Source organism: Juglans regia, chromosome 1 (assembly GCF_001411555.2).
Source record: "Juglans regia cultivar Chandler chromosome 1, Walnut 2.0, whole genome shotgun sequence".
NCBI lineage: Eukaryota > Viridiplantae > Streptophyta > Magnoliopsida > Fagales > Juglandaceae > Juglans > Juglans regia.
The window spans coordinates 38,228,187-38,244,860 of NC_049901.1; the positions used below are offsets into that span (position 1 = coordinate 38,228,187).

Below are 16,674 nucleotides of genomic sequence, written 5' to 3' on the forward strand. Positions count from 1 at the left end.
TCACCACAAATATTAATTTTTCTTATAGTGTAGTTTTATTTATGATAGAGCCTTTATATATAAAATAGGGCGTTGCTATCAAAATTTTTTACTGAACACTTTAAATTTTATTTTATTTTTTTTTACTTTTACTTTTACCATTTTTTTAAACAATTTAGATATTTTAAAAAAATCATATATTCATTTAAAAATATTTACTTAATTATTAAATAAAAAATAATTAAAAAGAAAATTCGGTGACCACCATCGGTCGGTGACTACTTTATATGTGAAAAGCATTTCCCAATAAATTATTTCAACGTGTCTTCAAACATGTTAGATCCTGCGCGATCTTGCTGGTAAAAACAAAAAAAAAAAACACGTTTTCCAACAACGATGACTAGTACTCATTCGAACAACGTGAAAAAGGTTCAAAAAAGTAAGTGAACATAACTTGTCTAATTTTCAGTCCATACAGTTCATCTTTTGTTTTAATTGTCGGACACAGACGGTGACAGCATATTGGTTAGGAACAGGGCCGGCTCTTCCATTAGGCAAGTTAGGCAATTGCCTAAGGCCCCTAATGGAAGAAGGCCTCCCAAAAAAATATATATATAAAGTAGAATTGTTTTTTAAAAAATATATACCTAATAAAAACTTTAATTAACTCAATGAGAATGAGAATATAAATAAGATCAAAAAGATATTATATCATTATTATTTTTTAAAGGTATCACATATAATAATTATTTTACCTATTCTCCTTCTAAGAATACACTTCTCTTTTGTCATTATTAGTTTAATATATAATTAATGTGAAAATTATAATAACAAAATTTAATTTTCCAGTGTTCATAAAATGTTTTTGTATAATCCTTTGAAGAGGCAAGGGCCTATTTTTTTTTCAAATGTGTAAGTTACTTATAGAACTTTATTGACAATAATGATTATAATTGTGTCTAAGAGTCTAAAGTTATTGTAAAACTAGATTTGATAAAATTCTCTCTAAATCAAAAATTTCCTAATAAAGATTAAAGTCAGTTATTAATTGAAAATGTGGTATAAAATCTTAATCAATAATTTTACTTTACAAAATGATAGCAATTATTTTTAAATAAAAATATAATATAAAAATAAAAATAATTTTATTTTTTTTTATTTTTTATTTTTTAAAAAAAGGCCTCACTCAGAATTTTAACCTTAGGCCCCGAAACGTATTGAGCCGGCCCTAGTTAGGAAACGAGTACTCTGTTGGGTTATGTCGAGGACATTGATTGAGTTAAAATATCTAAGAGTTCGCTCGACTCTTACGTGACATTCGAGTAAAGTTTATTCGATAGACTGAATATCTAAGAGTATTTCTCGAGTGAGAAAGGCCCTAGAGATCAGAGGCACTATAAGAAAATTGTTTATTTGTGGTCATTTAATTTCAGCGAAATGATTATTTACAACCAAAATGAATCTGTTTTGGTACAAATAATATTTTCGCCGCAATTAAATGGCCACAAAAGACCATTTTTCTTGTAGTGAGGTGTTGTAAATCTCATATGAATAAAATTTCTTGCACCTCCGTAAACGTAAATATTTTGCCGAATTACATAAATTTTATATCATATGATTGTGTATGATTGAATCCTGTATTTTAACATTTATTTCCTTCTGCTCTTGTCCCCTCCGTAGTAACCTAGTGGCGGCAATGATGGCTTTATATTTAAGGAAGAATAAATCTTTTCAATCTTCTAATACTTTATATTTCGTATTATTTTTAATTTTTATTATTTTTTTCTTTTATCAAATATTTATTATATGAATAATAAATAAAAAATTTGAAATAACTTTAAAAAAATAAACTTAAAAAAATTTAAAAAGAATTTAAAAAATTTAAAAAAATATAAAATGTAGAGTATGAAATGTGGTGACGGAGATTGTATAGCAAAACTCTTTACGAAATTCCGGAATCACGCTCTCCTCTCGCTTGAGTTATTTACATGTATAGGGATAAAAAAAAATGTTTAATCTATAAATAGATTTTATCAAAATAGTAGTTGGACGTACGTTGCACGTGATCAACGAGCTAGCTAGTGTAAAATAGATCAAACTTATTGCATTGTAAAATTACTTTTTATAAGGATCACTACCACAACACGCTTTGATTTTTATTTCATCCACGCAATTATTCAACGTGAAAAGGACACTTCGGAAACAACGAAAAGATCACGAGGAAAGATTAATAATGCAAGAGAGACAGGTAGATTTTATATATATATATATACGCATAAGCTCATGTAGGCTTTGCTCATGATGTCCATGATTATTTAGGTTCGTGTCCAGTATTCTCCAGTACTTACTGAGCAAGGTAATCTCCATTTTTCGTTTTTCATGGAATATCTTTTATTCATGTGATAGCTTGCTTGTAATTATCTATTAATTCTATGCCGAAAGTGATGAATTAGTAAACATTACGTACTAGCTAGTGATCTCCACACGAAATATTGCAGATCGATCAGGTACCTCGCAGTTAATTTATAATTAAATTTATGATAAAAAAAAAAATTATACTTAAATTTGTTTATGTGATATTCAGATTCACATAAACTTTTGACAGATATATAATAACATGATTAGATATGATCAGATATATAAGAGTTATTATTATGTTGGTAGGTATGTACGTTGATCTTTCGTAGTACTGTTTATCTTCCTCGGACTTCACACCAGTAGTCGTTGGCATCATTATCTGTTTGATGGTCATTCTCTCGGACATTTCTTTTATAATATTTTAATTTGGTTTGTCGATCTGTTCAGTAAGGAATTCTTATCATCTTCGAAACAAAAGCGACAAAATTTCGATCCTCTTTCTTTAAATAAATAAAAACGTTGTGTGTGTATATATATATATATATATATATATATATTATATTAAACCAATTGTTCCTATATAAAGCCTAGCTAATTTTTTGTTTTGTGATCGTTCTGGTCCTATATGCAGTTCTAGAAAATTACTCTCAAGCTTGAATCTACGTAGTGTTCACAAAATGGCTCATCAAAACCAACCAAAATGGAAAGGAAAGGCTAATGCAAAGGTAGAGGGTCCCAAGGCAGAACAAGTGTGGCCTCTCTTGGAGGACTTCTTTGGGCTCAATAAATGGTTCCCAACTCTGAGTACATGCCTTCCTGTTGAAGGCATCTCCGGCCAACCTGGGTGCGTTCGTTACTGTGCTGGCTTCAAAACCCCTGTTAATAATGGGGAAGAAATAGTGAATTGGACTAAGCAGAAGCTGCTTTCCATTGACAAAACTGAACTGACTTTTAGCTATTCCATTATTGATGGAAACGTTGGATTCAACTCCTACGTAACGACAATAAAAGTGGTGCCCAACGAAGATGGGTGTAATATTGAGTGGTTGTATGAGGTTGAACCAGTGGAAGGCTGGACACAGGAGGATTTGAAAACTTTTATCAGCTCAGGCTTGCTGGTCATGGCTAAGAGAATGGAAGAAGCTCTCCAATCATCAGCTCAAACCTCGGCCTCCTCCTGATCATGAATTAAGCCACATGCATCATGAATTATTGGTACTCATGTCGACGTTTGTAGCTAGTCCGTTAATTAATTAATGTTCTTAATGCTGGTTTTACTTTAGTACTGTTTGTCCTTTTCGTTGCTGTTGCATACACCATCGTGATTGAAAAATTAATAAGATCAGTAATTAATGATATAATTATGTACTCAATTTCCTTATAAGTAGTACTGATTAAAATTATGTACTTGGGTCTGATCATCAATTCATAAAATTAATTAAGCAACCAGCTAGTACTCTACCAGCATGCAACAAATTAAATGAAAGTACGATCTATCTAAACTTGGGCCAGGAGAACATGATATATATTGTTGGGAAGAAGTACACGGATGCATGATCGACCTCGATCTGCCTATAACTCATGAGCCAATCCTCTCAAGGAAATGCAACCTACCATCATCGATCGATGAGTGATCTTGATCATTAGTACGATACGTACATATAAATACTCATGTCTAGCTAAATATATAACTCAATTATACCATTATATATGTACCGAACTACGTCTTCCAACCAGAAGATCGAGGCACCAGCAGTACATGAAGCTGCCTCAAGAATTAAGTCATGGCGTTGTCTATCATTCATCAAACAATTTGTCTAGATACAAACGATTTGGCAGACAAATCTGAGCACAAAGCTATGTCAGTGGTTTTTTTTTATTAAAAAGAAAAAAGAGAAAAGTTCGAAGAGGAGAAAGAGGACCATAGGCTTTTTCCAAATCCATTTTCGTCTACCCTTCGTCTCCCTTCCCCCAAATCCCATCTCACACCCCCATTTCTCCCACTGAATTTGTTCTTAACCATTAATCCTGCCAAATATAGTTTAATGGAAAATCTGTGGTCGTAAGTGTGCAATTGACATTTATTCTAGCTAGAGAGCATGCAATTGTTTACTGAGAAAACAAATCTGAGTGGAGTGTGTCACTTGCTTTCTCCTTATATATAGAATAGAAACATACCAATATTTCGTCTTATGTATTTGTTTGTCACTACAACAATTACTATTTTTTTCCAGGTGTGAATGTTGTGAGAAAAAATATATCCTTAGTAGAAAAAATTTTTTACCTACCAATTTGTTCCATGGGAGACTCGTGGCATATAATTGGTAAAAAAAGATTCTTTTTCCACTAAACCACAAGTTCATGGAAAAATCATTCTTCTTTTCGCGACATCTGTGGCGGTTAAAACCTTTTTTCTTCGTAGCAAATAAGGTCTCATCTAGTATGATGTGGTGAAAAATAATACAATTCTCCATGAGAAGAGGTTGTGGAAAAAAGTGTTTACCCATGACATATTTTCATGGAAAAAGTTCTCTTTGGTAGTAAGAAAAAAGTATTTCCGATAAAATACTTTCCTGAGAAATATATATTTTCCACAAAGTATTTCATCGGAAATAATCTATCATGAGTTGCATTCATGGCAAATGCTAAGAAATTACAGAAAAAAAAAATTGTAAAATAAAAAAAATGAGAGTAAGCCAAAAATAATAAATCTGAATCTAAGATTTTGTTCTTTGAATTGGAGTTGGCGTTAAGGTTGGGCTCGTCAAAGAATCTGCCAAAGATAGGTTTATTATAAAACTGAATCCAATAATAATTGTTGAAAGAAGGGTTGGTTGTTGTATGCACTCACCAGAAGATATAGGGATCCATCCCCGAGCCTTGAAAAAATATATTTGTTCATAGTGGAAAAATAGTACTTGCGCAACATCTTCCTTATTCCAAAGCCGTGGGAAGTGGAATAAATTGCAGAGTATATGCAGGGAAAAATAATGAAGGCATTATTCATACCTGAAACCTTAAAAAATCAGCCTTAATCTCTCTTTGGCAAGCCAAATCTGTTAACGAGAAAGCTGAGAGGAGTGGTCGTGGTGGTTGCCTGGGCGTGGAGTGGTGGCTCGGGAGGAGCATGATGGCGCTTGGGAGAGCTGGTGGCTATGGGTTGCGAATAGAGCAAGGGAGAGAGGGAGGGCCTTGGGCTGTTGGGCTAGGCGTGGAGGAGAAGGGGGCTTCGACAGAGGACTGGCGACGGCGTTGAGGGATGGGTGGTGGCGAACGGTGCCCCTAGCGGTGGCGATATAGAGAAATTTGAGAGAGAGAGAGAGAGAGAGAGAGAGAGGTGAGGCCAGATTCAGGGAAAAGGAAATAGATCGGTGTGGCGGCTGGAGGAGAAGGAGGGGGTGGCGGTCGAGGTGAGGTGGCGATGGCGTGGGCTATAGCGGAGGCAGCGCTGGGTAGCGGCAACCATGGAAAACCCAAGAGAGAAGAAGCTATAGGGAGGAAGAGGGAGGGTAGACTGGCGTCCGCTAAAGGGGAGGAGGAGGAGGTGGCCGACGAGGTGGGGTCGTTGGCGACGGGTTGTGCACAACGGCTTGGGTTGTGCTTGGCGAAGGTTTAAGGGAGAAGAGGGATTGGGGAGGGAGAAGGGGGAGACTGCTGGAGGGAAATAAATATGGGTAAAATGGGTTTAAATCTTATTAGCTTTTATGGCGAGTTAATATCGCCGCACAATCCGAAAACGTTGCCGCAAAAGTTGAATAACAAAAAAAAAAAAAAAAAATCAGATAACTTTATTTGCGGCGAGGAAGATTCGCCGCAAAAAGCTAATAACGGCATCGCTAAAACCAATAACCCACGAAAAATTAATATTTTTGGTAAGACTATTTACAATGAGAAAAAATCGCCTAACAAATCTAATAACCTTGTCGCAAAAACTAATAACCCATGAAAGGAAAATATTTCTAGTAAGTTTATTCGTTGCAAAAAGTTGTTTCCCCACAAAATTTTACTTGCTGACTTAATCTCGTAGCAAAAGGCTTGTCTTTTTTCCCACAAACAATTTTTGTGTCATCAGCACATTATTTGCCACGATCGTATATCTTGGAAAAAGAACTCGTGAGAAAATCTCACAATCGTATAACATGTTAATGAACATCAGGAAATAGAGATTTTTTTATTTTTTTGGATGATTTTGGTTTTGTTTCCAAGTAGTCTGTTTCTTTTGAAGATGAAGTTCATTATCACAAACCTCCAAAACTCAAATTGCTTTTTGGGTTTCACTTCTTTCACGGTAAAAGTTTGTATTTTTTTCTCTCTATCCAAGCCTAATTCAGAACCACTAGTGCATGTAACCCCCCTATTTTTCTTTTATAATCTTTATTTTCCATTTAATTGCTTCAATTTTCATAAGATTGTGTAATCTGGGTCCTTGCTATTTCTTTAGTGGAGTGCCTACTTGACAACAAATTCACCATTTATTATAATTTTCCTATAAAATTTGCATGTTGGATTTTCTCTCATTACATTTTGAAGGATGATAATTGACCGGTTGATAATTTGATACAGATCCATTCTTGGTATTCAAAGTTGTGAGGAATGGGCTAATTTGTAGTAAGAATCTGTAGTAAAAGAGGCAATATGTGATGAGGTTTTTGTTCTACGAGATTCATTATGTCCTGCATTTGCTTTTGTTAAGAAGACTTGGAGAAGAGAAATCACGACTGGCTTGTAGGGGCATCTTGTCAAGAAGACGAAGAACTTTGACATGCACCGTTTTACTTACCATATAAGTTGGGTTCGTGCACAAGGAGTGCACGAAAGTGCCTGGGTTTAAATTTTTCCTTCATCAAAAATAAAAGAGGATCGACCAAACTCCACAAGCAAGAGTCAATATATAGCAAGTAGATCTACAATCAGTACTCTTGTACGACGTAGTTCATTATCCATGCACCACATGCAACTTCTAAATGGAACTTGTTAAAGGACAGATTTAAAAAATAAAAATAAAAAAGCGTTATGATCATGGCAAAAGTTCTTTGTTCTCTAGGAAAATAAATTATTAAAAAAATAAAAAAGGAAACAATTACAAGAGAGAAAAGAGTACTTTTTCAAGCATAATCATGCAACTAAATGGGAATTCATACAATTAATTATCGTAGAATGTGTATCCATTCCTTAGGGATGCCTAACAAGAAGAATTGAAGCCCTAGATAGTCGGTTTACTCACAACAAATATTACATTTTCCTTCGAATGATTTTGGTGGCAAATGGCCAGCTCACTTCCATCGAAGAAAGTCATTTTCCATCAATCTTACTTATGGAATATAACTCATCACAAAAACTATTTTTTCCCATGAGAGGCCAGTTGGTCGGAAATACCTACGTTTTCCCGCAATAAAGATGGTGGCAAATGGCTACTGATCTCACCTCAAATACTTATTGATTTCATATTTACTCGTGGAAATAGAACCTATTGCGGCGACAAATTCCAATGGGTTATAGTTTTACCTACCGAAATATTTGGTGGGAATAACTTTTTTCCCAACTAGAGTATGTCCTTAGTAAAGGTGATGACCGAACCTTTTCCCACAAAGACTTTCCCCCGATGTTCATTTCCATCATGAACTCATCCCGCAGGAAATAGCTTTTCAAGAAGTGGGATTTATATGCTTTTTACAAACATTATCTTGTCGGGAAAAGTATTGTTTCCCACGAAAGATGGATCCTAGAAAATACTTATATTTTGAAGCGTTTCCCACAAATTGTTAATATTACTAATTTTCAATTGAATTGTATTTTTTGTACACGGTCGTCGCAAAAAAAGCTCAAAAATATAATTTTTTTCCACGGATGTTGCTACAACTGTCGGAAATAAGTGATGCTTATTTTCTTGTTAGGTCAATTTTATGTGTCTTTGTATCGTGATAAATCAATGCAACCAACTTTGCATTTTCTGCACGCAAACACCACATTATTGTTTAAACACTCACATCCATATAACACTCACAATTTGATATCTAGATGAGATGTCCAAAATACTGGAAAAAACGGTCACATCTAGGGGTGTAACCGGTCTGGTTCGGTCCGGTTTTGGACAAAATCTAAGACCGAATCGGTATATACCGATTTTGTATTTTTCAAAACCGATTACGCATTGGTTACCCTCCTAACCGGTATTTCCGGTTTTACCGGTTTCCGGTCCGGTTTTCCGATTTTTTTAAAATGTAAATTTCACAATTTGTCATTAAAAATTTGTTTATAAAAAAAAAAAACTTTTAGTATTAATTATAAGTATTAGTATTAGTTATAATCTTTTAGTAAAAACTTTTAGTATTAATTATAAGTATAACTATAATCTATAGTCTATATTAGACTATTAGTATTATTTATAAACTTATATATTAGTATTAACATTTAATGTAATAATTTATAAATTATAATATGAAATTATTTCATATATATGTATATATATATATATATGAAATTATAAATTAACATTTAATGTATAAATTTATAATTATATATTATATATAAAACTTATTTATATTAATATTTAATATATATTTAAAATATTTTGTATAAAACTTATATATAAAAATATTGTTTTTTATTGTTTTTAATCAACCAATCCGGTCCAAAAAATCTCAAAACCGGAACAGGCCGATTTTTACATTTTAAAAACTGGTTCCGGACCGAACCGGTTTTCCGATTTGAGTTTACACCCTAGTCACATCCATATAACATGATGTTTATAGGTTAAGATGAGATGGTAAGCACAATATTAATAAAGTTAAGTCATGGGTAATACACATGCCCTAATACTCGAAAGTGCACATGATTGTAGAAAAGTCGGTAAGAAGAGATATTGAACTATAACGTACATTAGTTTTACCTTTAATTACTTAACAAGAACATGACCTTATGGGTTTTCTAATTTAATGAGACGTTTTGGGTTCTACGAACTAATGCTTGACAATACCCAACATGGCGTACTAAAAACTCTAACTGGTGGGCGGGCTAATGTATTCAAGTTGGCTCCTCATGGATTGGGTTTGAAGGATGGTGCCTTGGTGAAGTTTGACAAGCATAGTTTATTTGTAATGTTTTGCTCAGTTGGTGCCTACACGCTCTTAAGTAGCATTTTGTTTATTTGTAGCATGTCTCTTGATCTCAACATCCAACTCTGTAGTTCTAGCTTTTGCCAAAGTCAGAGCATGTGTGTTAAGTTAATGTGAATGATAACGTTTTTGAGAAATGGAGGTAGAGGATTTTTGCATTATTTTCATTTCATCCATTTTTTTTTTCTATTCTATAACTATTATGGGTTGAATTTAAATAAAATCATAATAAAAAAAATAGCAACATATGAGAATGAGATCTTAACTGCCCTTGTGTAACTCGAATAAACCAGAGATTGATCCTGGTTTCTAGCATGGTGGGTTTTGGAAGTACAACATATGCAATATACAACTCTCTGAAAAATGAAGAGGACATGATGGATGATGAATCTAAAGGGAAACAAAGTATCAAAGAGGAGAGAGAGAAACGAAACTTAAAATACATAAAAAAAACTTATCTTATTAATAATTAAAATTAGTAATAATAATAATAATAACAATAATGATAACCTTCATTAAATTTACACGTGTTATTAATAAAATTTGATAAAATTAATAGTAGTATTATATTAACAATTAAATATTTTTGATAATATTTTAAAGTACAATTGAATAAATAGAACTTATTATATTGTCTTATTTAGTTTCCACATGATACAAACGTAAATAAATAATAGCCCACCAGCTTATTTAAAATAGTCCTTTAAACCTAATTTAGGTCAAATAAAATTATTTATATCCCGAGCATAGAAATATTAGGTGAGTCTTTTCTCAAGTTTTAATGGGATATTTGGAGGTGGAAATTTACATTCCAATTGTTTTAAGAATATATTTTTATTTTAAATGGACAAAAATGTTTTTGATGTTATAAATGCATACATGAACTTGGTGGATGATCATTTAATTTCTACCACTTAGAACTCTAGCCCATTCATGTATCAACTCTTGGAATCTCCAAATTCATCAGTATATTTCATTAATTCATGTATCATCCTTTCATATATCTTATCCTCCTATGCCTATAAAATGATGTCATGAGAATCATTTGTACAATAAAAGAAATTAGAAGTAAATGATATTGAGCTCCTAAAGAGCTTTTATATTGCAATATTTCTATTCTTTTGTTATTTTTCTTTAATTTCACAATACATTATCAACACGAGATTCTAGCGAAATGTTGCATTCTTTTAATCTTAGGAAAGATATTTGCGTAACATTTTCCGACCACTATAAATTTCTCTTATTATATATGTTAGTTTGATTTTAAATATTTCTTTTTATTCAATATATAATATATTTGTTACAGGTAGTAGCTCTCGCAACTAGGTGATTGGAGATGCACCCAAGAAAGTTCCAAGAAACTGAGAGGTTGATTTAACGAGAGTTTGGGATTCTTCAGGTTCTCTTTACGTAGGGGCCATGGCGGCCAAGAGCGTCAAGGCAGGTCAACGCTCTTACGTTGAACTGGTTTCGATGGTTCCGCAACCTCTACCTGAAATGTCTGTGTCCCATCGTGGGCCAAAGTACGTGGACGGGAAAATTTGTTTTCAGTTCTCTAAGGAGGAAATTGCCCGATCAGCTGAACCTCTTCGCTTTACCATTGTGCTGAAGTTCCTAAGGTAGAGACCCTCGTTGGATGTGATTCGGTCATTTATTCATCTCCGCTAGGGATTATCTTGCATGTCAGTGGTTTTAGCTATGCGAAGACCAAGAAACGCATTCATCCGAATGTCAAATGAACAAGATTTCTTGAAAGCGCTCTCTCATGAAACTTGTGAGGTTAATGGGGTTCAATATCTAGCTTTTCATTGGAAACCAGATTTCAATGAAGATGAAGAACCATCTTTAGTCCCAATCTGGATAGTGCTGCCCGGTCTTCTACCAAATTTTTATCATGAATCTTTTCTAAAGATTTTAACTGTTCCGATTGGCCGATACATTAGAAGAGACAATCCAACAAAATGTGCTACTCTTACTGATGGAGCACGTTTATGCTTGGAGATGAATGCAACAAAAGAACCGATTTCATTTTTCTGGATTGGGATGCCAGGGTCGAGACGTAAGCAGGAAGTACTTTATGAGACTCTCCCAACATTCTGTTCCAAATGTAAAGTACAAGGGCATAACATACGTACGTGTAGATTGAAGACTCAGATAGATGGAGAAAATGTTTGGATACGTAAGAATGTAAAGGACATAGAAGCTACAAAAACAGATCAACAAGCGGTTCCAAAAGATGATATAGATAAAGGCCAGGGTTTGATGATGATGGGAGCTAGAATGGAACAAGAAAATACGAGTGCAAAGTTGGTTTCGCTAACACATATGCCTCATGATCAAAGCTTAACGCAACAGGATTGTGGTGCAAAGGAGGGAGAGATTCCAGAAAATCTGGAGGGAAATGGAACTGATGTTAGGTTGAGCGAAGAAAATATGTTATCAGGTAAGGAGTATCATGTAGAGGAAATAGAAGAAGAGGAAATAGAGGGAGTGAAAATAAATGGTACTGTAAGTTTGGAATTTGAGGGGTTGCCGAAAGTGAAGTTTGATGAAAACGTGAATCGGGGAAACTATGTTTTGGAAATGGAGAGGGATTTGAACGTTGAAAAGGTAGTAGAACAAACAGATCCAGATTCGGAACTGGAAATAATACCAGAGGAGAATGATGAGAAGAACACTTGTATGGAGGATACGGTTTTTGAACCGGATACGGAATTAAATGTTGAAAATTTCTCAAAGCAAAGAGATTATGCCACGGACAATGAGGGTGCTGATATTAAGAAAAAAAGAGCTCGAAAATATTTCAAAAGGTTTGTAGTTCGAATCGTGTGATAGCCCGACCAAATAAATTTACACTATGATTGGTCCGATTTTATCATGGAATATTAGAGGTCTTGGTACCTCTAGAGGTAGATTAAAAAACTTGGTTACGAAATTAAAATCGAAAATTGTTGCTTTAATGGAACCTTTTGCCTCATCTAATAAGGTGCATGATGTATTACACTTTCTACACATGGATAAGTTCATTCCTAATGATGGGGAGGCAGGTAAAATTTTGGTACTTTGGCAAAATAATATTTAAGTTCAGCTGATTTTATGTAAAGAACAATTTATTTTAACTCATGTTGGTGATGGAGTTACAAATGTCATTTGCTGCTTTGTATATGCCAAAAGTAATATGGTGGAAATGAGAGATGTGTGAGTCTCTCAATGGTCAAGTACTAGGAAATGAACCCTGTATTATTGTAGGTGATTTCAATATCATAAGGGATGACTCGAAACATCGGGGTGGCAGACCACATCCGAGAATGGCAATGGAGGATTTTAATTCTTGGATTGAGAATTGTGGATTAATGGACATGAAGTCTTTAGGAAGAAGGTTTTCTTGGTGTAATGGCCAAAGCGGTCTTTCATGAAGCTGGGCGAAATTGGACAGAGGTTTATTAAATGCTAATTGCTTGACAAGATTCCCAAATGTGAATAACTGTTATTTACCGAGATCAACGTCGGATCATTCACCAAGGTTTATTGAATTTCTGTCCGACCTTTTTTTGTATGGACCTTCTCCATTTCGGTTTCAACAAATGTGGATAGAGCATCTAGAATTCCATGATTTTGTGGGGAGTATTTGGAAGGAGGAAGTGGGCATAATGAGCCTTTTGAAGTTGGCTCTCAAGCTGAAAAAATTAAGAGGGGCATTGCGAGAATGGTATAAGAGAATTTTTGGAAGAACCGAAGCACATATACAGGGGTTAGAAACTCAAATTGAGGGATTTGAATCCACACTACAACAGGAATGGGATCGGGGATTGAACATTTTGGAGGAATTTTGGGAGGAACTTCAACATTTGCTCACAAATATGAATCCAAAGTTTATGCATATTCATAAGGAAGGAAATGCGGTTGCGGATTGGTTAGCTAGAAGGGGCGCAAAAGAAGGTGAAGTGGACTGGAAATTCATGAGTGAGCTCCCTTCTCTGCTGCGGGGCTTGATCAAAGTGGATAAGTGGGGTCTTCCAGCACTAAGGAGTAAGAGGTAGGATGCTGGGTTTAAGTGGTGCGGAATGTGTTAGAAGTTTTGTGCAGAGTATGGTTTTAATTGGCAGTATAAGTAACATGCAGGAAATCAAAATCTACATAAAACGTGGGGTGCGGATCACGGAGCTAGTTATTGTGTTTTTTTTTTTTTTTTCAGTTTTGCTTTCATAGGTAGGTCTAGGTTTTTTGATTTGTTTGTATAGGTTTGTTTTTAGATGATTTTTTATAGGTTAGTTTTAGTAGTTTTGTTGGTTGGGCTTTCTTTTGTTTTTGTTGGATACAAGGGATGGTGTTAGTGTTTTTTGTAAATCTCAAGTTTCGGTTTTGTTACCACGGTATTCTTCTGCCATAAGTGAGGGCTATTAATAAAATTGGGACATGGTCACTATTGGATATGTGACTTCCAACTCTTTTATAAAAAAAAATATTTGTTATAGATGATGTCAAATCTTACAAAACTTGAATTTGTTGCCTTCAATGTTGAGATTCATCATGGATCCTTAATAGATTTGCTTCTGACAATAATTACTTATCATGGATCCTTGATATTGAGATTTATCTTGAAGCAATAAATCTTGAAAATAATATTAAGGTAGAAAAAGAAGCATCCCTCAATGATCACTCTAAAATAATAATTCTTTTTTATCATAATTTACGTGAACAATTGAAAATTGAGTACCTCACAATAAAAAATCCATTGATTCTATGGGATAATTTAAGGGAGAGATACGTGTATGAGAAAACTGTGATCCTTCCACAAGCTTGCTATGATTGGATGTAACTGAAATTGCATGATTATTAGTGAATACAATTCTACACTTTTGAAAAATAAGTTCGCAATTGAAATTGTGTAGAGAAAAAGCTACTAATGAGGATATGTTTGAAATAAAACATATAATCATGCCTTCAATGTGCTTTTATAACAGCAATATAGAGAGTAAAATTTGTTAATTAAAAATCACCAATTTTGTCCAACTGATTCTACTCCATTCATTGAAGCTAAAGGAATCTTATTTTATCTTAATAAAGGAACGTGGTCGTGAACGTGGATGTGGTAGAAAAAACTATCGAAATCAATGCGATGATACTTAAAGTTTTTCAAAGAGAAATACTACATACCACCAGCAGTATAACCACACTGCGATAAAGCAAGATGAAAGCAAAGGCTTGTAAAATAAGCCTATAAAGAAATATGAAAATAAATATAATAGGTGTAGTATGAAAGGGCATTGGTCACGTACATGTAATACTTCTAGACATTTGGTGGACTTATATCAAGTATCTATGAAGAAAAAGGAAAAGGAAAAAAATATCAAAATGTGTTTTGCCAACCACAAGGATCCAGAAGATTATCATCTAACTTATTTTGATTATCCAGATAAATTGGAATTAGCTCATCTCGATATTTTTTATTTTTTTCTTTATCATGTAATTACATTATATTTGAATTATTATATTTTCATACATATTGTTAAACTTTCTTTTGTATTAATAAGATTTTATACATATTTTTGTTTATAAAGAGATATGAGTTCTATTGATGCATTGACTAGTTCTAAGATGATTAGCGAAGATATACAATTCTTAAGGATAATAAATATTTTCAATATTAAATAGTGCCAACTTCAATACAATAATATCTAGTTCATCAAACTTGATTGAAGACTCACAAGAGCCAATATCATGTAATGAAAATGAACAAAATTTTGTATTGACTATGCTTTGTTTTCTTTGGAATCTAGAAAAAATTTACTTAGTTTTAAAGTTATTTATCGTAATGGCTATCATGTTGGAATTTATGTTTCAATTATACATTCCGAACGCATTAAGATGGATCATCAACGTAGACTTAGAATTTATTTTCATTTTGATTATTCATTTATTATTAGATACCTCAAGCCTTTAACTGGAGATATTTTTAAGACATGTTTTTAAATTTGTTATTTTGATGAAACAATATTCTTATTATTAGGGGAAAAAAGTTGTCAGAATGACAAAAACAAATAGTATGAAACACTTTGATGTTATTTCATCTTAATCCTGATATATATCATTGTAAACTAGAAATTCAGAGAATTATTCATTTGCAAACTATTGCAAATCAATTACCGGATGCATTTACTGACAATGAGAAAATAGTAAAGTCTCGTATTTCGGCTGTTAATAGTATAGGAAAGATCGATGTTCATGTAGGACAATCAAACAATACAACAACTAATGAGTTTAAGATATTTGTGAAGCGTGAAAAACTTATTAGTGCAAAAGATAAGACTTCCCAGAAGAGAAACTACAAATAAAAGAAATCGGTACTCTTGAAAAGGCCATACCTACAAAATAGGCAATAAAAACTATAGATCCATATAAACTTTCTGTACAAAGTTCTCTCATAATAGAATTTCTAAAAGCAAAATTTCTTGAAGAGTTATCCCCTGAAGAGGAAAATGTTCCTGAAAATAACGAGATATTGATACATTATGTAAGCACAAGTGAATTATTAGATGGAAATTAAATTGTTGTCTACAACATATTTTTATTTAAAGTTGTTCTAAATATCACCCGAAGTGATGATAAAAATGAATAAAAAATAGTAAAAAAATGTCGACATAAAAATGATTGGCCAAAATAAAAATAAGTAATTCATGTAGAATTGATGTCACTTGTAAAGCGTAAAGTATTTGGATCTGTAGTTCAAACACCTAAAGATGTGATACCTGTTGGATATAAGTATATATTTGTATGTTAACAACGAGAAAAATGAGACTATAAGATATAAAGCATGACTTGTTGCATAAAGTTTCTCGCAAAAACATAATATTGATTATGAAAAAATATATTCTCTTGTAGTGGATATAATTACATTTAAATTTTTTAGTAGGTTGATAGTCACAGAAAGTCAGGATATATGTTTAATGGATGTTGTAACAATATATTTATATGGATAATTAGATAATGATATATATATATATGTATATATGAAAATCCTTGAAAGATATAAAATACCTTAAGCATGTAATTTCAAATCTCAAAATATTTATTCTATGAAGTTACAAAAATCTTTATATGGGCTAAAGCAATTTGGACACATGTGGTACAATCATTTTAGTGAATATCTAATAAAAAAATAATCCAATTTATCCACGTGTTTTAATTAAAAAAATTAGATTATGGATATGCTATTGTTGTA

General features: G+C 33.1%; 1 protein-coding gene across 1 annotated transcript; it reads left to right on the forward strand.

The window, feature by feature from the left end:
- The first annotated feature begins 2,268 nt into the window (after positions 1–2,268).
- On the forward strand, positions 2,269–3,702 carry LOC118343813 (lachrymatory-factor synthase-like). Its single transcript, XM_035682641.1, has 2 exons — positions 2,269–2,335; positions 2,969–3,702. The coding sequence occupies exon 2, from the start codon at positions 3,015–3,017 to the stop codon at positions 3,516–3,518; it is 504 nt and encodes a 167-aa protein (XP_035538534.1). The 5' UTR covers positions 2,269–2,335; positions 2,969–3,014; the 3' UTR covers positions 3,519–3,702.
- The last annotated feature ends 12,972 nt before the right edge of the window (positions 3,703–16,674 follow it).

Bases quoted from the DNA above. Each gene is read 5' to 3' on its own strand.
- LOC118343813 (XM_035682641.1), top strand. From the start codon at position 3,015: ATGGCTCATCAAAACCAACCAAAATGGAAAGGAAAGGCTAATGCAAAG.